We start from the raw sequence: 21,400 nt of genomic DNA on the forward strand, positions 1-21,400 counted from the left end.
AGGCAGTCTGTCTATTGGGCACTCTGCAGTCTTTGAACTTCTTCCTACCACTGCATTCCCATAAGGAAATATTTGATTTGAGGTGAGATGGCATGGTGAAGTGTTATATAGTTTGCAGCTTGAGGAAGCCTGGACACTGACCGCATTTTTCCAATAAAGTCTGTGCACAAAGGTCATTGACCATTGCTATTTTTATTTCTTTATCTTGAATTTCTATTGAGTAGCTCAAGAGACTGAGAATATTCTTGTCAAATAGACAGTAATTTGATGTTGGATTCAGTAGTGTTTTTCAGTTATGTATGTGATCTGAGTAGTAGTCTTTATTCTATCCTAGAGGGCAGAAATAATTGCATTCAAGAAATAAAGAGCTACTTTTTTTTCTGCTCTTATGTTGATTGAAAGGATAGGACTTGGCATTCCTTTGTAAAAGAAAAAGTTGCTGTTAATACCTAGACTGGGAGTCTAAAAATATTAGAGCAGCAAGTAAGAAGGTAAACCTCAGGGTCTTCCATTTAGTGCTGATTCTCCTACACACTTTGTATGACCTTGAGCAAATTACTTTTGTTGTGTCCCTGATTCATCCTTTACAAAATGGAGATAAGGAAAAGTATGTACTTCAGATGGTTGTTATATGAAGTAAATGACTTCACACACTTGAAGCGCTTGGAACAGTGCCTGGCACAAAGTAACCCATTTGTTCTCTCTATTCAGGTTAAGAGCTTTGATTTTATGGCAGTGAAATGAGAAGTTATGTCTGAAGTCCACCGTGTGTTACAAGGCAGATAGTACTGGGCCAACATTTTCACTGCTGCTCTAGCTACAGAGATGATCTACTGTGGGAGGTTGTAGGGGGGTGGTTCAGCAGGGCACTTGGTGAGATATAAAGTGACTCTACCTTCTTAGCTTTAGAAGAAGAACAAAAATGTCTGATGTCCAATAGGGTACAACCATGTGCCACCTGCATGTCACATTCTCTCACTCCTGCTCATTCACTAAAAGTCTCTTCCTGAAGGACAAGAAAATGCCCACAGTAACAAATAGAAGTGAATGAAACAGGTACAAATCCTAAAATATATGATAACCCACAATAATACACTAATTTTTCCTTTTCAACTTTTATTTAGGCATTGTATTTACAATACTGTTAACAATAAAGTTTCGGGTAGACAATATTCCAACTTCAAACCTACCATCCGGGGCTGGAGAGATAGTACAGTGTGTATCACATTTGCCTTGCAATCAGCTGACCCGGGTTTGATTCCCAGCATCCCGTATGGTTCCCCAAGCACCACCAGGAGTAATTCCTGAGTGCATGAGCTAGGAATAACCCCTGGCATCACCGTGTGTGACCCAAAACAAACGAACAAAAACACCTACCATCCATGTTAGCATCTCTTCACCAATATCTCCATGGCCTTTCCTACCATTCCCACTGACTTGGAAAGCATGTTTTAAAATTACTATAGCTTGGATCACATGTTTACAATAATGTTCATGTTTATAGTTTTGGTATACTCATTTACCTCACCATGACTGAAGTGCCCGATACACTTGACTATTGTTTTTATGTCACATTCAGTCCATCTCATCACTCCCCCCCAACACACACACAAACTTAAATGACTGTCTCAGACTATAATTAAGGCCAGAGGATTGTCAGCATTTGATACCTTCCATTTCCTTGTCTTGTTATTCTATTCCATAGCTGAGTAAGACCATCCAGTATTTGTCTTTCTTTTGGAATGATTTTGCTTACCATGATACCTTCCTTTTCAATCTAAATTATGGCAGACTGCATGATTTTATTTTTTCTTATGGTTTCCTAGTATTCCATTGTGTATATATAACACAACTTTTTTTCCCTCATCTTTATTGAGGTTCTGTGATTTACAATACTGTTAGAATAATTTCATACATGCATCGTTCTAACTCCATACCCACCTGGGTTCCAGTTTCCCTCCACCAATATCCCAATACCCCTCCAATCCATATACCACCCCTTCTCTGACAGATAAAGTCAACTCAGTAGACAAACTCTTCAGTTTTCATGTCTTTGGCCATTTATTGTTCCCTTACTGTGTTTCTTTATATCCCATATATGAGACAGATCTTTTTTTGTGAAGGTCGTGACAATTATATGAGATACTTATAGTATTTCACATAAATATATGAATAAAGCTTTGCTCCTAAAGCTTCACAAAGTTATAAATCAATAGTAAGCTGACATTTTTTTCAAAAAAAGTATATATTTTTACAGATACACAAATTAACAGATAAATAATTCTGTAATAATAGCACAGCAGTAGGGCATTTGCCTTGAACGCAACTGGCCCAGCCGAGCTGGGTTTGATTCCTCCACCCCTCTCGGAGAGCCCAGAAAGCTACTGAGACTATTTCGCCTTCACAGCAAAGCCTGGCAAGCTACCCGTGACATATTCAATATGCCAAACATAGTAACAACAAGTCACACGATGGAGACGTTACTGGGCCCGCTCAAGCAAATCGATGAACAACGGGAGGACAGTGCTACTGTGCAATACATTTTTAATATATTATCATAAAATAGATAAATATATCTATCACATAAAATAGATAAATCCTACAAATAAAAAATTTAGGAAAAATAAGAGGAGAATATTATTTTTGCTTATTTTTTATTGAGCCACAGTGAGATATGCACTTGCAAATATTTTTATGATTGGGTTTCAGTCATCTAATGCTCCAACGCCTGTCCCTTCATCAGTGTACATTTCCCACCACCAGTAAGTCCCCTCCCCCACCTGCCATATGTGCCACTGTGGCACTTCTCTGTCTCTCTGTCTCTCTGTCTCTCTGTCTCTGTCTCTCTGTCTCTGTCTCTCTGTCTTCTCCCCCCCCACTCCCTCTTTCCTTTTTGACATTATGTTTTACAGTACAGACACCAAAAGGTTATCATGTATATGCATTTACCTACTTTCAACACTCAGTTTTTGTCCAGAGTGACCATTTCTAACTCTTATTGTCATACTGATCCCTTCTGTATTCTAAATGCCCTTTTCCCCACACACATTTGTGTGTGACCATTGACCAGTCCTCCTGGCCTCGATTCTTCCTGGTCAAAAGGAGGATTTTTAAGAGGAAAATCTGAACAGGCCTATAAAAGCATAAAAGTGTATTTTCTCCTAAAAAGGTAATGTCGATTTTGTTAGAAAAGATTTTATATTAGAAAATATTATAAATAATGTTTAAGCATCTGTACTAATAAACCAAAGAAAAATATTGATGTAAAAATAAAACAACTGAATAAACATAAAAAAACATTCAAAATAAAACATCACTTCCTTATTTTAAAAGTATAAGTCCCTTAGCAAGCTAGAAATAAACAGATTTTTCTTAATCTAGTAGAGGGTAACCAAAAGTGCCATGAGTAAATGCCATACTCAGTGGTGAAGTGTTGAGCAGTTTGTTTTCTCTTTAATAAGATAAAAATAATGTCCTTTAATGTGTCTTGCAAAACTGGTTTCAAGGCTATGTCCTTCCTGAATTGTTGCTTGTCCATGTAGCTCTGCATAGTTCTTTCAAACCTGAATAGAGCTACTCTGGCTAAATAGAGTAGTGGTGAGTTGTTCATTTCATTGGGTTTTTTTTGGGGGGGTGTTTTTTTGTTTTGTTTTGCTTTGTTTTTCAAAACTATAGCCACAATTCTCTTCTGACCTGTGGAGTTGGGTGGATTTGCCATTATTCTTTTCTTTTCTTTTTTTTTTTTTTTTTGCTTTTTGGGTCACACCCAGCGATGCTCGGAGGTTATTCCTGGGTCTGCACTCAGGAATTACTCCTGGCGGCGCTTGGGGGGACCATATGGGATGCTGGGGATCAAACGCAGGTCTACCGCGTGCAAGGCAAAAGCCCTACCCGCTGTGCTATCACTCTGGCCCCATCTGCCATTATTCTTATGGGAGTTTCTTTGTATGTAAGTTTCTTCTTTGACCTTGCTGCTTTCAAAAATATTTTTGTCTTTTGCTGTTCTGATTATAATGTATCTTGGATTATTTATATTTGTATTTTTTTTTCTGGGACTCTTCTGGCCTTTTGGATCTAGGTGTATGCTGTTAGTTCTGGGAAATTCTTATCCATGGTTTCTTTACTAGTAGTTCTTTGTCAAATTTGCCTTCCTATTCCTTAAGATGAATAACTCTTATAGTGTTCCTCTTGATTTCATCCCTCATTCTCTGTTGTGCTGTTTATTTCCTTCCAAACTTCTTTCCTTCCTCTGTTGTTTTCTAGAGGTCTCCTACATCTCATCTTAGAGCTGGTAGATTTTTTTTCCCCCTCAGCTGCTGTTACTTTGTTGCTGAGATCATTTTATATTTTTTTTATTTCACTCTTCAGTTTTCCACTCTTCAGTTCTGTCACATGATTGCAGTTTTCTCATTTCCACTCTAATACATTATTGTGCTTTACTGACAACCTGCACCATTGTTTATTTGAGCTTATCAACATCCTCAGCATGGTGTCTCTGTACTCAGTTTTTGGACTGATAATGATAGAGTCTCCTGTGTTATCATCTTCACTTATTGAGCTTGGTGGGCCTCTATATATTCCCATGGTAGCTGCTTTGCTCTGAGGATGTATCTTTGTAGTTAACCCCGTGGGAGTTTTATATGGAATTAGGCTGAGTGTTCCTCTTCTCCTTCCCTACTGGTTTTCTCCCAGTCACATGAGGTATAAATATTTGCACTATAAAATGTGATAAAATATCATGCAGCTGCTTATATGACTGCATGGTTCAGGGTAGAATTAGCAGGAACCAAATTATGGGTGCAGGGTGATTATGTACACCTGTCAAATGAATGAGTAAGCAGAGGGTTTGAGGTCTGAATGTGGACCTACAGAGACAGAAGAGGTCAGGCATATACCACAAGTTATTTTTGTAACTTCTGACTCTATGCTCAGGGCACAGTCCTGGTGGGGCTTAGAGAACCATACACGGTCAGCCACATGCAAGGCAAGTGACCTATCCACTGTACTATCCCTCCAGTCCTGATACCACAGCTTCTTTATCCAGGCATCTGTCACTGGATATTTGGGTTCTTTCAATACCCTGGCTATCATGAACATAGGTATACATATATCCTTTCCAATTAATGTTGTTGTGCCAACAGAACATATTTAAAGAGAGTGACTAATTAAGATTATTTGTGCTCTAAATTTGGTATGATGCCAACTCTATATTTCTTTTTCTAGATAAATGTGCATATGAGTGTTCTTTTTGTTTCCCATTGGAAAAATTACTCGCTTATTTCAAAGATAATAATAAGTTAAATTTGGAAACCATAAAACAACAGTGATATGGTATGCTGTCACAAATAGTTTTAACAACTATAATTTAATAATTTTGCTCTTGGCTCATTATTTACCTAATTGAAACAGAAGCTTAATCAGCTAATTCAGACTCTGGCACTTGATATCAAATGTCTAGGTCCTATGCACTCTATCATTTACTGGGCATTTTTTACTTGTCTCTGGTTTTTCATATGTATGTGGGAATATGTTTCATATTCCCTTCTTGGGGAATATTGCAAGAATGAAATGAAATATGTAATAGATGCAAAGTATTTAGCAAAGGGCCCTGAAAATGGATCATTGTCTTACAGAACTAGTCCATGAGTTCAAATCCCAGTGCTTCCCACATACACTGAAGTAATTCTGACAGCCAGGCTGTTGCTATTATGGATCCCTAACAGAAAGGTCTGGATGATGGCCCAATGGTCTTGGAAGCTTTATCAAGGGTGCCACACAGGTGCTAAAGCAATCATGATTGCCCTAAGGGAAAATACAAACAAAAAGCAAATGAAAAGCAAAGTGGTGGAATCAGATAAAATTAACCTTAAGCAGGAGCTGGAGCAATAGCACAGCAGGTAGGGCGTTTGCCTTGCACACGGCCGACCTGAGTTCGATTCCCACGTGGTCCTCTGAGCACCGCCAGGAGTAATTCCTGAGTGCAGAGCCAGGAATAACCCCTGTGCATTGCCGAGTGTGACCCAACAATAGCAAAAAAAAAAAAAAAAAATTAACCTTAAGCAAGTAATAGCCTCTATTCCCGGCAACTATTCCACATGACATGGCTTGGAATCCAAGTCAAAGAATAAAACAGACCAGCAGCACAATGAAGTTCACAAATTAAGGAAGTGGCTACCTATTTTCTTTTTTTATTTTATTTTATTGAATCACTGTGAGATAGTTATGTGGCTACCTATTTTCTTGTAATCTGTTAAGCATGCAGTAGCATTATGTTAAAATAAAACTGCAGGTTTATTCTTCAAGCCCAGGTTTTCCCTTAAACATGTATCTTGCTTGTCTGTGTCTGTCTCTGTCTCTTTGCTTGTTTCTTTCCACTCTGGAGAAGTCACTGTCTTGAATATACACTTTTCCCTCTCTCTACCCTCATTTCTTTTTTTCTTTTTTTTTTTTAATTTTATTGAATCACCGTGAGATAGTTACAAGCTTTCATGTTTGGGTTACAATCACACAATGATCAAACACCCATCCCTCCACCAGTGCACATTTCCCACCACCAATAACCCCGATATACCCCCCTTTTCTCACCCTCCCCCTGCCTCCATGGCAGACATGATTCCTCATAATCTCTCTCTACTTTTGGGCATTTATGGTTTGCAATACAGACACTGAGAGGTTATCATGTTTGGTCCTTTATCCACTTTCTGCACATATCTTCAATCCCAACTGATTCCTCCAGCCATCTTTTTCTTAGTGATCCCTTCTCTATCCCCAGATGCCTTCTCCCCTTTGCTCATGAGGCAGGTTTCCAGCTATGGAGCAATCTATCTGTCCTGTGTATCTACTATCCTTATGCATTCACATCTTTTAAAATATGTTTCCATGAAAACATCTTGCTTTACAAACAAATAAATGAAAGTGCATATCATATCTTGATTTAAAAATGAATTTATTGTCAACCACCCTCTGAGCATTCATGAAGTCACCATCTTTATGCTAGTGGAGGAACCAGCACAAAGACCAACCTCGGCTAGATAGTACAGAAGATAGAGTGCTTATACTGCATGCAGCTGACCCAGGTTTTATCCCCAGCACCACATATGGTCATCTGATCCCTGCCAGGAGCAATCCCTGAGTGCAGAGCCAGGAATAAGCCCTGAGCACCAATGGGTGTGGCTCAAAAATAAAAACAAGGAAAGGATAACCTGTGGCAGAAAGACCTACCATGCTTCTTAAAAATAGATCTGTTGAGATGAGTGATTGTCAAAGGTCAGGGTCCAGAGAAAAATTTGACCCTAAAGTGACAGAAGAAATTTGAGGAGAAAATGGAAGGATTCATATCAAAATCTTGATTATGATAGTGGTCACAAACTGGATATATTGAGAGGACATGAAATCCATTTTTTTTAATAAAAGGGTATATTTTGGCTTGGGGAATAGCTAGAGCCCATGCTTCCCATGCACATGGTCTCCCAAACACCACCCATCTGTTGCCTCCAAAACAAGGGCAATAATATTCTAGTGTAGATATATCTATCATACATTAATTTTAAAAGTAAAAATATATAAAATAATTTGAAGAATGTAACAAAATAACTATACATATTTTCTGATAAATTTTCAACTACATTACAATGATTCCCTTACAATCTGTCTTGTCATGTCATGAAGACCTAAAAATTATATAATTTTTCTGGGGGAGTGGGGTCATACCTGATATTACTTAGGACTATTTCTGACTCTATACTCAGGGCTCACATCTGGAGGGCTCAGGGAACCATGTAGGAAACCGGGGAACAAATTCAGGATGGCTATGTATAAGCCAAGTGCCTTATTCCACAAATTCTGTCACTGTCCTATCACTGTCACTGTCCTCCCGTTGTTCATCAATTTGCTCAAGCGGGCCCAGTAACGTCTCCATTGGAGACTTTGTTGTTACTGTGTTTGGCATATCGAATACATCACGGGTAGCTTACCAGGACAGAATTGAGTGTCAAATCATTTGCATTTATTAGCTTTCATTTATCCCCTCTGCAAGAGTTATGTATAGTTCCAGGAAACTAGGTTAATTCTCTTACCAGTGGAAGAGTTTATAGAGTCTAAGGCAGAGAGGATACAGCTGTGCACAAAGGATCTCATGAGCCATTCAGTCTTGACAGGAAATTGCTGTTCATATGCTATACACCTCTAGGTACGCTACTTTAAAGCCAACCTATGGTTTAAGATTTGGGAGAATATAAAATGGTCCCAAATAGGTCAGAATTATATAGTGGGAAATAACTTAAAATTTTCCCTTCTCACTGTTGTCCTCCTGCTGCAGAGACCTTTATTTACCTCTCCAGCTAGCCCTCTACCTCTTCCAGGCCTTACTAAGTAAAAAATTCTATTTCCTAATGACAGATACATTATAATACTATTTCTGCAGAAAATGAGTTATATAACCCTAGAAAGTTCTCTAATTAAAAATCCGGGAGACCTCATCTGGAAACAAGTCCTCTCCCTACTATTTAGAGATTGTATGATGCTTCTTCAAGTCATGTACCTCCTCCGAGATTTAGGAGTTGCTTGTTTATTTATTTTTCAAGGCAGCTGAGTGAGAGAGTGATACTGCCAGCCATATTAATTCTCTGAACAGTTAAGTTGGCAATCATTATGAAACTTCTCAAAACATTGAAGTATCCAGTTAAAACATTAGTAACAGGGTTAGGTTATGGTGTGTGTGTGTTTGTGTGTGTGTGTGTGTGTGTGTGTGCGCGTGTGTGTGTGTGCAGGAAGAGGGGAAATGAAGGTGGAGGGGTAGCTTATGGGACCCTTGTTAAAGCTGGGGCCACACTTTAAGTTGCCAGATGTGTCACCACTGCCAAATTTAGTGAGATGTTTGTGAAACAGGATCTTGAGGGAGAGGAAAAGATCAAAAGCATCTGCAGATCTAAAAAGGGTTCTCTGGTTCTGCAGATTAGCATCACTGTAGGAGTATCCTTGAATTTCATTGACTCCAGCTGAATGTTTGTTTTAAGCACTTTGCTTAAGGGGGTGTGGAAATCTGAAAGCCAACATTGGAGTTGGAAGTTAACACCCTTGAAAGATGAATGGAAGGGCTGTCAGTCTGCTAATACTCTCCCACTTTAGGCTCTAAAACAAACATGCAGCTGATTTTCTTGCATCTAGAATTTCTTTCTGAGCTTCAATCATGAAGACTTTTATCCTATGTTCTTTGCCTTTTTTCCCCCTGAAACTAAAGATACAGCTTCTGAGGTCCCCCAAGATGAAAGTAAATTCACAGTGGAGTTCCTATTGATCTGTTTTTCACGTTCAGAGTGTTAGCCCTTCTGTGATAAGGCAGAATCCTCATATATATATATATATATATATATGTGTGTGTGTGTGTGTGTGTGTGTGTGTGTGTGTGTGTAGTGTATGTATTGGCCCTGAATTCTTTCTATTGTGGGGGTAGCCTAGGTTATCTTGAATTAATGAATAAACAAGAAACAGTCTTATTTTACAAACACAGTCATTTTACAGACTATTGGTGAAAAATCCAAAGCTTCTTCCACAGTGACCAGACTGTAAAGCCCAGCTAGTTGTAGTTTGTGCTCTGAAAGCTACTTTCACTTCTGACTCAGACTTAAAAATCAAACCTTTCTATCACCCTAGATAGAGACTCTTCATGAAGAATCAGAGTATTTTCGGGCTCCCTATTTTATTTACAGCTTTATCAATACTAATGGAAACCTATACATACTCTACCCACAAATCTTAAACCCTTTCATGTTAGGCTGTTTTCTTGTTGTTGTTGTTGTTGTTGTTGTTGTTGTTGTTGTTGTTTTTGGAGGAAGTGGGCATGTAAGAAAGAAAAACTGACTCTACTGTTTTCAAGAGTTCCTTTAAAACATTCCTTTGAGCACCACCACGTGAGCACTGCACCTCAGGTATCTCTGCACTGCAAGGCCCAAGCAACATGCTGTCCTCAGGCCCTTGCATTAAACCACTAGTTCATTAGCCGATAGTTGGCTGGTGGAGCCCAGGAGACAGCTCAAAAGGCTAGAGTGCGTGCTTTGCATGTGGAAACCCCAGATTCAGTCCCTCTAACACGATGGGAAGGAACCATTATCCTTGTGCCTCTGAACACTGCCAGGTATAGCACAAAAATGAAAACAGTGATCTGCTACTGCCCACCCCTACAACTATAAGTATGTAGTTTACTAATCTAGGGCACTTTCTCCAATGCCATTGTTTTTGTTAGAATTTTCCACTTCTCAATTCTATTAATTTCCTTTTTTTCTCCCCTAAACTTTTCTAGACTAGGTTAGAATGGTAAGATAGCCCAGGCACCAACTTATTTTTCTATTCATTTTAACCTGTGCTTGTCTCTTGAGATGCAATTGAGAAGCGGTTTTAGGACATGAGTTAAATGCCTTTATTAAAATAATTCAGAGTTTTATACAGAGAGATAGCATAGGAATTAAGGTATTTTCCTTGTACATGGCTCATACAATCCCTGGCACACCATATGATCCCCTGAGCACCACAGGATTGATCCTAGGAGTAAGCCCTAAATAAATAATAATCCCCAGGCCAGAGAAATAATATAAGAATTAAGGTGTTTGCCTTGTGTGGGCTGACTAGGGTTCAATCATTGCACCAGATATGGTCCCCCAAGCACTCCCAGAGGGTAATACCTGAGCACAGAGCTGGAGTAGCCCCTGAGCATTGCCAGGTGTATTCTTCCAAAGAAATGTAACCCTCCACCCTTTTGTATTATTGGGGAGAGTGCTCTTACAAACAATATGACAAGTCTTCAAAATAAACATCGAACTACTATATGATCCTATATTTCTGCTTCTGTGCATCTACACGAGAGAATGAAAAACAGGGACTCAAACAGTTATTTGTACACCAGCGTCCATCTGTATTCATAGAGCTGTTCTCACATCAAATGGAAGGAATCCAGATTGTCCATCAGCCTATGGGCGAATAAAACAAATGTAGTATATGCACATTCCATCAAATATAATCCAGCCTTGTAACAGTAGAAACTGATACACACTACTTGTACTTGAACATTAGCAACATTAGGCTAATTAAATGAAGAAAAGACTAAAGAACATACATTGCCTGAGTCCACTTATTTTAGCTATTTGGAGTAGTCAGAACCAAAACACCAACACCAGAGGTAGAATACTCATTGTGAGATGCTAGAAGAAAGGTAGAATGAAGAGTTAGTATTTAATGTGTAAAGATTTTCATTTTGAGATGATTAAAAAGTTCTGGAGACCAGATGGTAAAGGTCATTGAACAGCAATATGAATTTGCTCAGTGCCACAAAACAACTCTCAAAATGGTGAAAATAATAAATTTTGTGTTTGTAGCTTTACCACCATTTGTTTCATGCCCAGAAAAGGAGCTCCCTAAATTGTAAAGCTAATATTGGCAATGATCAAATAATGAGTTTATGGCAAATTAAGCAATCAGCATTTTCTAGCACAGTTTTCCTTTTCTCTTCCTTCTCCCACCTCCACCCATCACTTCTCTCACACCTGAACAACAATCTATATAGTGACTTTCTCTCTCCAGTCCTCAATTTGCCATCTTGCCCTATCTCCCCTTGGCTAATTGCCCGGATATCTGTTGTATCACAGTTACTTCTTCATTTCCTTTCTCATGCCCCTTTACCTTATATTTGACTTTAATTAACTTGTGAAATTGTACTTCCCACTTGAACTCTCTTGAGCATGACTCAGAGCTAGCCTGAAATAATCCATCTGTTTCAGTTGACACTAAAGACACTCAGTCTGGAAGTAAACTACAGAAATTAGTAGCTGCTTAAATTTCCTACTGGTTCCAATTTTAAAAGAAAAAGAAAGAAAGAAAGAAAGAAAGAAAGAAAGAAAGAAAGAAAGAGAAAAAACTCTCTGCCTTTATCATACTATAAAATCCATGCCATGTAGCCAATGACAATTGACTTAACAACAACAAAAGTCCCAGTTTCTTTTTATAGATTCTAAAGCAATGTTTCTGAATAATAGCTCAATTGGTCTTCTTCATTCTGCTAGAATGACAGCAGAAACCACTCTGTGTTTAATTATTATATAATTTGTACCTACCCATTGTAAAAGAAAAATATTAGAAAATACTGATAAGCAAAGTAAAGAAAAAGAATAGCAATTGTCCATAATCCTGTCACTAAGAGATAACCAGTATTAACATTTTAGTAGATATTCTTCCAGTGTGTTTAATTTCTTAAAACCAGAAAGAAAGTGTTTCTGAAATCAGGTTTCACATGAAAGGGAATACTGTGTGCTTCAAGCTCAGGGATATTTGAGAAGAGATACAGGGCACATATGTTTTCCTGGCTTAGAAGCACCCAAACAAACTATAAATAATGTGATGTTTGGGGTCAAGAACAGCTTATCCCCTCTTTTATTTTATTTCCGTGTCAAAACAAGGGCACCTAAGTTCAGTAGTGAGAAGCTAAGTTCCTAATGACCTAAGTTATCCTTTTCTTCATGACTATGAAGGTGTCCTTCAGTGTTTTTGATCTTACTTATAATATTGGAAACTAAGAGGGAGAAAGAAAAAAAGAAAAAAGAAAGAAAGAAAGAGAGCGAGAGAAAGAAAGAAAGAAAGAAAGAAAGAAAGAAAGAAAGAAAGAAAGAAAGAAAGTTCCTGCAATTGAGACAGGCTGGCAGGGGGCGAGGGTTGGAGGGAGGAAGTTGGCTGTTGGAAAACTGGGGACATTAGTGGAGAATGTACACTGGTGGAAGGATAGGTGTTGTAACACTGTATGACTGAAAACAGACCATGTACAGTTTAGTAGCTTTGTATCTCAGGGCGATTTAACTAAAAAAAAAAAAAAAAAAAACTAGAACAGACTTTCAAGCTCACTGGGTCCAAATTTTCTTACTAGGAAGACTACATATGAAGTGTTTGAAGTGTTGGCTGTCCTTTCATTTTAAGCTGTCCTTAATGTAAACTCCATATAGTCCACTGGGTCCTATGAAAATCCCCTTAGTGTCAGAAAGTCGTAGTATGTGTTGTTAACTTCCATCTACCTGAGTCTGTTTCCTCATTGATGTCTCCTGTGGAGGTGGCTAATGAGAACTTTCATTACCTGAAATAGTGAGTCATTCCCAGACTCTCTTCACCTGACTATTTAGATTAAACCACATAAAATGGCCAATAGTAGGCAATTTTTAACTTACACACAGCAGTTTTATGCTTCAGTCTAATAAATAACCCCATCTTGCCCTAATTTCTTTCAGAGGCTCTTTATTTCTCACCTTTAGACAACTGATTCTTCCTGCCTCAGGACTTCGCCAAGCCTTCTTATAATATAGTGACTCATATATGCATATGAATGTGAAAATATTGGCTAAAACTAGAAAACTAATACAGTATAAGTCACCATTCCTACCTTCAAAAGCCTTTCTTCAAAATATATAAATATAGCCGTATAATTGTAATGAATATAATATATTCTATACTTAAAAAAATGTTAAGAGCCAAATTAATGGGGGAATTACACAGGTCAATATACACACCCATGGGTCTAGAGCTGCAAGCATTGTGAGAAAAAGAGATTATGAAAGAAGAAAATGAAACTGTGAAATTACTGATATTGTTTTCTATGCTTCTAATACTTTATGACACCTCAAATCCAGTGTGCTTATTTTTTTTCTTTTCTTCTCACCTTTAGCTCAGTCATAAATTTCCAGCAATGGTGCACATGGCACATCAAAAACCCAGACCTGCTCTGGAGAAGGTCATTCCACTGAAAAGAATCTACATTATTCAGCAGCCTCGAAAATGTTAAGCCGGGATGTAAAACACAGCCGTCTGGCCAACTGCCTCTAACATCTGACAGATTAACAGAAAAGTACCAAAACTTTCCATAGGCTGAGTGCCTTTACTTGATAAATAAAGCAGCCTTTGTAACTTCTCTTTTCATTTTAGATAATAAAAGCATCCAAAATTGTAAATCCAATATGTTCTCGGACCTCACTTTTGTCTAGGTCAGGATACCATTGATATTAGCAATGCAATTCTTTTGACATAATTGAAGAATCCAGAATGTTTGACTCTGTCCTGCATCCCAGAAAGCTCTCTTCTTGATATCAACTCTGTGTGGTTCCACTTGCATTGCATTCTTTTTGAGGACAAAAATTAGTCAAAAGTATTCTAAGATTTACAGATGTACAAGTGCCAACATTCTATACAAACATGAGGAGTTATTCTTCCTTGTGTGTTTGTCTTAAGATAGTCAAGTTTCACTTAGGTAAAATGTCCTTTCCAGTTTTCCATGTAAACACAGTTTGTTCTGAAGATTTGATGGGTTTTGGAAAAACAAAACAAAAATTAGATTCATCACATTCTCTTCAGGAAAGCAACCAAATATGTATGCTTTGGTGCCACCATGAATCAAAAAGACAGTTCTTATCACCCCCCTTTTGACTCATTCAAAGTTCACAGGTGGACAATTCTTCCCCAAGAGACAGTAACAAATGTTGGTGGAAGTCCTGCTCAGGGTTTCCCAGAGTATATTCTAGAATTGAGAGGGTGATGGTGCTAGAGACCATTGTCACTGGGGTATGGATGTTTTTAGTGGGATGTAGAAAATAAAGGGTAAGCTTTGGCATAGCTAAATCTCTAGTTTTCCTGCCAACCCCCTCCTACTCACATGCCCCATGCATGCGCACACTTTATATATTCACGTGGTAGTAGCCAAGGGCACCTTTACGATGGGGAGTGGCCAATATTTCTTTTTTCCCCAGCATTTTCTTTTTACTGAGAGGCTAGCTCTTGTAGTTTTCCCACTCTGAGATTAATAGTGCTGTCCAACTATCAGAACTACCCCTCACCAAGAAAGGGCCCAGCATGCTATAGTTTTACAAGTGGAAAACATAACCTGGTAGCTCTGAACTCTTGAAAACCTAAAGATACCTAATTGAGATCCAGTGGGTACAATGCATTCCACCTCTCCCTTACATTTTTGACTCTTTAGGGAGTAAGAATATTGTTAAAGATAACCCTGAGCCTTCAGTCAGTGCCACCGTGAAACAGTAAGACAGTTCTTATCACCCCCTTTTGACTTATTCAAAGTTTGTATTTGGACAATTCTTTCCCAAGAGACAGTAACAAGTATAAACCAGATGGTATGTGCTAACTGGAACAATAAACTAAATGAGGAGATTGGAGGTTCTTGCTAGTTTTTGTTTGCAGTGCTAGGGATCAAACCCAGGGCCTCAAGCATGCAAAGTAAGTATTCTACCTTTGAGATATCCCAAGCCCATTCACTAGACCAATTAAACCATATTAAAAATTTTTAACTTTCCTGATCTTTGTTAGATGGGTACTGTAACACGTGATACTCACCCATCTCAGCAGCCTGCTGGAAAGAGGTGAAATGAACTCTGAGATTCAGGGTCATTTAAAGAGTCATGAGGTTTGGAGGCGAACCACACATACTAGGGGAAAAGGGAGCTCAGATAAAGAGGGGAACACCAAATAAAGGTGTTGGGAGAATTCTCCCAGGATGGGAGAAGCATGCTGAAAATAGACTATAGACCAAACATGATTGCCACTCAATGTTTCTTTTGCAAACCACAACACCCAAAAGGAGAGAGAGAACAGAGGGGAATGCCCTGCCACAGAGACAGGGTGGGTTGGGGGGCATGGGAGTGGGAGGGATACTGGGATCTGTGGTGGTGGGAAATGGGCACTGGTGGAGGGATGGGTATTTGATCATTGTATAATTGAAACCCAAGCACAAAAATGTGTAAGTCTGCAACTGTACCTCATGATGTCTCACTATTAAAAAAATTTTAAAAAATAAGAAAGTGATGAAGAAAAATAATGAAGAGTCATGAGGGTCTAGAGTGATAAGACAGTGGGTAGGCTGTTTGCCTTGCATGTTGCCAACCCCTCCAATCCCTGGCACCCCATATGGTTTCTCCAAGTGTCACTAGGAGTAATCCCTGAGTGCAGAACCAGGAGTAAACCCTGAGGACCTCTGGGCATGGCCCCAAAACAATAACAATAAACATTTAAAGAGTAATGAAAATGACTGAATGACTGTTGTAGAATATGCCAGAACTATAGCAGGAGAAAAGAAAAGTCTCAAAAAATGTTATTGATGAGGCCTAGGATAGGAAATTCAGGGGGTAACTGAGGATTGAGTACCAGCAGGGAGGAAATGGGAAAATGATGTGGAAATGGGAGCTGAAACGGAAGTCTGGCTAGATTTACCTTTCCAGGGAGAGAGGAAGGCCAGCCACCTCTCATTATTTCTGTCTAGAGAAGAAAGGTACATTATATAGGAAAGCTCCTCAGAGGAAGGAATGGGCAGGAAGGACCCTGACGTTAATTTAGTTCTATAATTTAGTTCTATAATTGTAGTCATGTCAACCAGTGTTATTCAACCTCTTTCTGACCATGACCCACTTCCCACCTTGTTTTCTTCCTGTGGACGCCCTGCCCTACTATATGGCTCCAGTCTTATTTCTTGCCCCCCTCACTGGTATGACTTTTACTTATGACACCCTTGGAATACCGTGGGGGCCCAAAAGTTGTGGGTCATCTGCCTCCAAACCACTACCTACTCCGGTTGAGGAAACAATAACTTTAATCACCTAATGACAGAAAAAAGTTTGATGTGAACTTCATATTTGAACGAACCTGGAGTTATATTGAGAACCTATCAGAGGAGACAGGGATAGTCCACTAAGAGAACTTTGTGGTGTTTGAATCATCCTTCGAGTCAAAGGGGCTATTTCCTCTTGTTCTGAGGAGTAAGCCCTGCATGCCTGTGTGTGGCTCCCTCAGGTAGGTGCACATCATGAAATGCTCACGGGCCAAGTAAAACCATGACACTGAAAGAGGAGTGTTTCATGTTAGTATATAGGATTTGTTTCAAAATAATACAGGAAGGAGGAAAGGGTTAAAGAATCTTAGGAGAAACAAGATTGATCCTGAAAAAGAAGCAGAAGGTAAAGCTCCATATTGCTGTCATGACTCCTTTTACATATGTCTTGAAATTTTTCATGGTTTAAAACAATCTGAAAGTCAAGGTTCTGATCACTCACTGCGCCTTGATATTAGGTAACATTTGTCTTTCCAGAAATGTATGCTCACATGTGCAACATTAAAGTGTATAAAAATATAATAAGAAATAAAATACAAAAATGTGAAAAAAGAAAAGAAAGAGGAGTGTTTATAGGTACATGGCAGGAAACTGGAAAAGAGTTTTCCTTTGCTCAGTTCAGTTCATTCAACTCTACATGGGACCCCAGAGCATGAAGTTGAGGAAGATACTGTCCCTGCCTACCAGGACCTCTTATGTAAAGGGGGAACCAGCCTGCAGACAAATCAGTATCAGGAGGAAGTTTAGAAATCCCTTTCTGCAATGAAGGGCATGCTGAAATGAGGTTATGTCTACCCCCAAAAGAATGTGTTGGTGGTGGAGATAAGTTAAGCTTTTTTCTTATATTTTCAAATATACATGATAGTTGAGTCTCATGAGGAATTCCTACCTCCCCAGCACAGAGTTTCAGCACTGTGAAATAGTTGGTTTCATATACAGCAGCCAGTCCCCCACTTCCTGTCTTTCTTCCAATTTTTTCTTTATTATCTTAGCACAAATAGCCAATATTGTATCATATGATTTCACCTAAAAATACTTCAGACAAGTATGCCCTTGTGTTTTCACTCCTTCTCTCTCTCACCCTCTCTGTGTGTAAATATAATGGAGCAAAAGGGAATATTTATGTAAACCATCCAAGAATCCTTAACCATAAAAGGGAGAACCAGGATTGCTAGGCTAGCCACAGAGCCAGAAATACAAAAACACTCTAAGAGAGAGAGAGAAATAGTAGTACCCATAGAAATCACTGCTGTGGAATTCAAGGGTGCAGCAAGAGAGGACTCTGGAGAAGAGAAGAAAATAAAGATGACTTTTAAGTTGGCCAAAATAAAAAGAAAACATAAAGAACTGGAGATAAACAAGAGGCACCCCAAAAACACATTAGAGAAAAATAAGTTCTTGCTGAGAAAATGATTTAAAAATTTGTCTGGGGCTGGAGAGATTGCTCAATGAAAATAGATTTATTCAACAAATAATTATCAGACTCTTATAGTGCAGTAGTTCTTTTTTTTTTTTAGCTGAAAACCAGGTCAACAGAGGATATGATTTGCCTTTGACTCACATTTTAAAAAGAGTGTTTTGATGTCATCTGTATGTTACTATCCCCTTTATATACATCAGGAGCTCAAACTCTCATCCTAGCCCTTCCAAGGGTGTCTGTGCATCGTCAAGGTGGTCACATTGTCACATTGATCTTCGATCTCTAACATCTTTGTCCACAACTTAGTGTGTCTGAACTTGTGACTCAACCCTTTTCTGATTTCTTCATTCCAGGACAGGAGAGATGACCCAAAAGAATTGAGTGCAACATTATTTGCATACAAGAAGTCCAGATTTGACACCTGGGCAACTCATGGTCCCCTCAGCACTACTAAGGCTTATCCCCCAGAAAAATCTATTCTACAGGATGATGAACTTTACCAAACAGTAACCAGACAACTTTCAGTTGAACATTAGATCCCCTGGTTTGGTGCTATATCATCCTCCTACCATTTCCCCTTCCTGACCAAGGCTTTCTCTTGCTGTTCTTATACACCCTGATCCATGCATCATCCTGCTGGATGTTTCCCCCTTCCCACTCCCACTACCATTCTTTTCCTTCTGTAATCTAATTTACTTTCAGTACCAAGACAGCAGTTAGCATTTCTCTTTTCTTGAATCAAAAAAAACCATATCCTTTTTTTAAAAACAGTTACTGAATCACTGTGAGATAGTTACAAGCTTTTATGTTTGGGTTACAATCACACAATGATCAAACACCCAACCCTCCACCAGTGCACATTCCCCACCACCAATATCCCCAGTATACTCCCCTTTCCCACCCTCCCCCTAGCTCCATGGCAGACATGATTCCCCATAATCTCTACTTTGGGGCATTATGGTTTGCAACACAGGTTATCATGTTTGTTCCCTTATCTATTTTCTGCACACATCTCCCATCCTGACTCATTCCTCTAGCCATATTTTTCTTAGTGATCCCTTCTCTATTCCAACTGCCTTCTCCCCTTTGCTCATGAGGCAGGCTTCCAGCTGTGTAACAATCTATCTGTCCCATGTATCTACTATCCTTAGGTGTCAGCCTCATGTTATGTAGTTTTGGGAAAACCATATTCTTGGAGGTGACCTAATCCAAAGTAATCTCACTTCTTCCAAAGGAAGTCTGACATCTACTTTCAGGATAACATCCTTCTCGTTTAGTAGGAGGAACGGATATATGTTTGCCTAATTAGTTAGACTGACAGAGGATCTAAGCCATGAAAAGCAAAACACCAAAGAAAAAGAAGAAAACTTCCCAAAGGACTGTTGAAGCGCAGGAGAAATAGTACAGTGGGCAAGGTGTTTTCATTGCATGGGGCTGAGCTGGGTTTGCTCTCCAGCACCACATATGGTCAAAGTAGAGCCAGAAATAAACCCTGAGCACCATTAGGTGTTCCCCCACGCCTCCCCCCCCCCAAAAAAAATAGAAAAAAATAAATTCTCAAAGACTGAAAAAATTAGGGCAAGCAGAGCTCCATATGAAAATATATAATACAGATAGAATTTTAAACCTGATTTTTGCAAACAACAGTTTATGAAATGACAAGAATATGAGAGATGATAACTATTATTATCCCACTTTATGAGAAAAATAAGCCTGAGAGAAGTTGAGATTCCCCATGGTTTTACATCTTGTTAAGTGGAGTAACTTTTCTGGGGATCTCTTAATCTCAAATCAAGAGCTTCTTTGTAATCCCCAAAGAAATAGAGGCTGAAGCTAACCTCAAAGTCATGGTCACAGTCCTCCCGTTGTTCATCGATTTGCTCGAGTGGGCCCAGTAATGTCTCTATCGTGAGACTTGTTGTTACTGTGTTTGGCTTATTGAATACATCACGGGCAGCTCGCCAGGCTCTGCCGTACGGGCTAGATACTCTCGGTAGCTTGCCGGGCTCTCCAAGAGGGGCGGAGAAATTGAACTTGGGTTGGCCATGTTGGCTGCTTGTAAGGCAAATGCCCTACCGCTGTGCTATCGCTGGCTAATCTCAAAAATCTCCCAAAAAGGGAGATACGGAGATAATTTTCGCCCAAGGAATTGAGCCAAATTGGAAGAGAAAATTCATAGAGAAACTAATCAGACTCTTTGCCATAGAAGAACCATTAGAGTTTTTATTTGTCAATGTTTGTTCAAAAGACACAATGTGGAAGTTTGAAAAATGATGGAAATAAACACAGTTAAAAGGGAGTAGAATTTATAGATATGAAACCTGAAAGAAAAATGAAAGCTGCAAAAGGAAAATGTGTCCAGATGCCTCTCCTGTGCACAAGCAGTGGTCATGCATGAAGTTGCCAGATATGCCAAGAGCATGAGAAAATGCAATAGATAAACATTGGTGATCTCTGCAGTGCTGAGCTCATTAACATCCAATATGAGTTTGTAACAAAGATGTTAATGCTCATTTTGCAAGGGCTTTCCAAATCAATCATTCATTTATCTTCAACATTCAAGCCTCAAACCAGTGTCAATCTGCAGGTGTAAGAAAGGCTAAGACACTGGTTTCCTGCCTTGGTTATAACTGCCAATCTCTGTACCCACATGCAGACAGGTGTAGGTGCATAGGTGTGGGAAGATTAAGGATGCTGTATTAAATAGTGGCCACACTCATTTTGCACGCACTCTCTGCTTATGAGCAGACATCTCACAGGTTCTCGGGCCCAAGGTAACTTGGGTGTTTTCATCCCCAATTCAGGTTGATTGTACTACTATACTATCTTTTTTTATTTTAAAATATTTTATTGACAAACACTGTATTGTAACATTACATAAGTTTCATATATTCACCATTATAAATCAAGATCCAAGTATGCCGAGAAAAAAAAAAAGCACTGTAGCACTGTCCTCCCATTGTTCATCGATTAACTCGAGCAGGCACCAGTAATGTCTCACAAAAAAAGGTTGAGTACTATTTTTTATTTTAGAATTTCTATTAGTAAAAATTTTTCTCACTATTTGTATTTAAATAATGTGGCTTATAGTGATTACCATATTACTGTTTTATGCTTTGCAATACTACTTTACTGCCCCACTATCACAAAGTCTGTAACCATTCACTACTGTTTCATTGTCCCATCTTCTCCATATGAGTTTTCATTAAGATCAGAAACATTTAAGGCTGGAGAGATAGTACAGTGGGTAAGGCACTTGTCTTGCTTGTGACCACCTGGGTTCAATCCCTAGCACCCCATGTGGTCCCCTGAGTATCACCAAGGAGGACTTCTAATTATAGAGC

General features: G+C 39.0%; 1 protein-coding gene across 1 annotated transcript in view; it reads left to right on the forward strand.

Annotated features, from left to right (window-relative positions):
- The window catches only part of DAPL1 (death associated protein like 1), a 30,042-nt gene extending 16,061 nt beyond the window's left edge, over positions 1-13,981 (forward strand). Inside the window, exon 4 of the mRNA XM_056110416.1 lies at positions 13,694-13,981. Within this exon, the coding sequence (XP_055966391.1) occupies positions 13,694-13,810 (117 nt within the window). The 3' untranslated portion in view covers positions 13,811-13,981. The remainder of the gene's footprint in view (positions 1-13,693) is intronic.
- Positions 13,982-21,400: the final 7,419 nt, after the last annotated feature.

The sequence above is a fragment of the Sorex fumeus genome, unplaced genomic scaffold (assembly GCF_029834395.1).
Source record: "Sorex fumeus unplaced genomic scaffold, SorFum_2.1 ptg000009l, whole genome shotgun sequence".
Taxonomy (NCBI): domain Eukaryota; kingdom Metazoa; phylum Chordata; class Mammalia; order Eulipotyphla; family Soricidae; genus Sorex; species Sorex fumeus.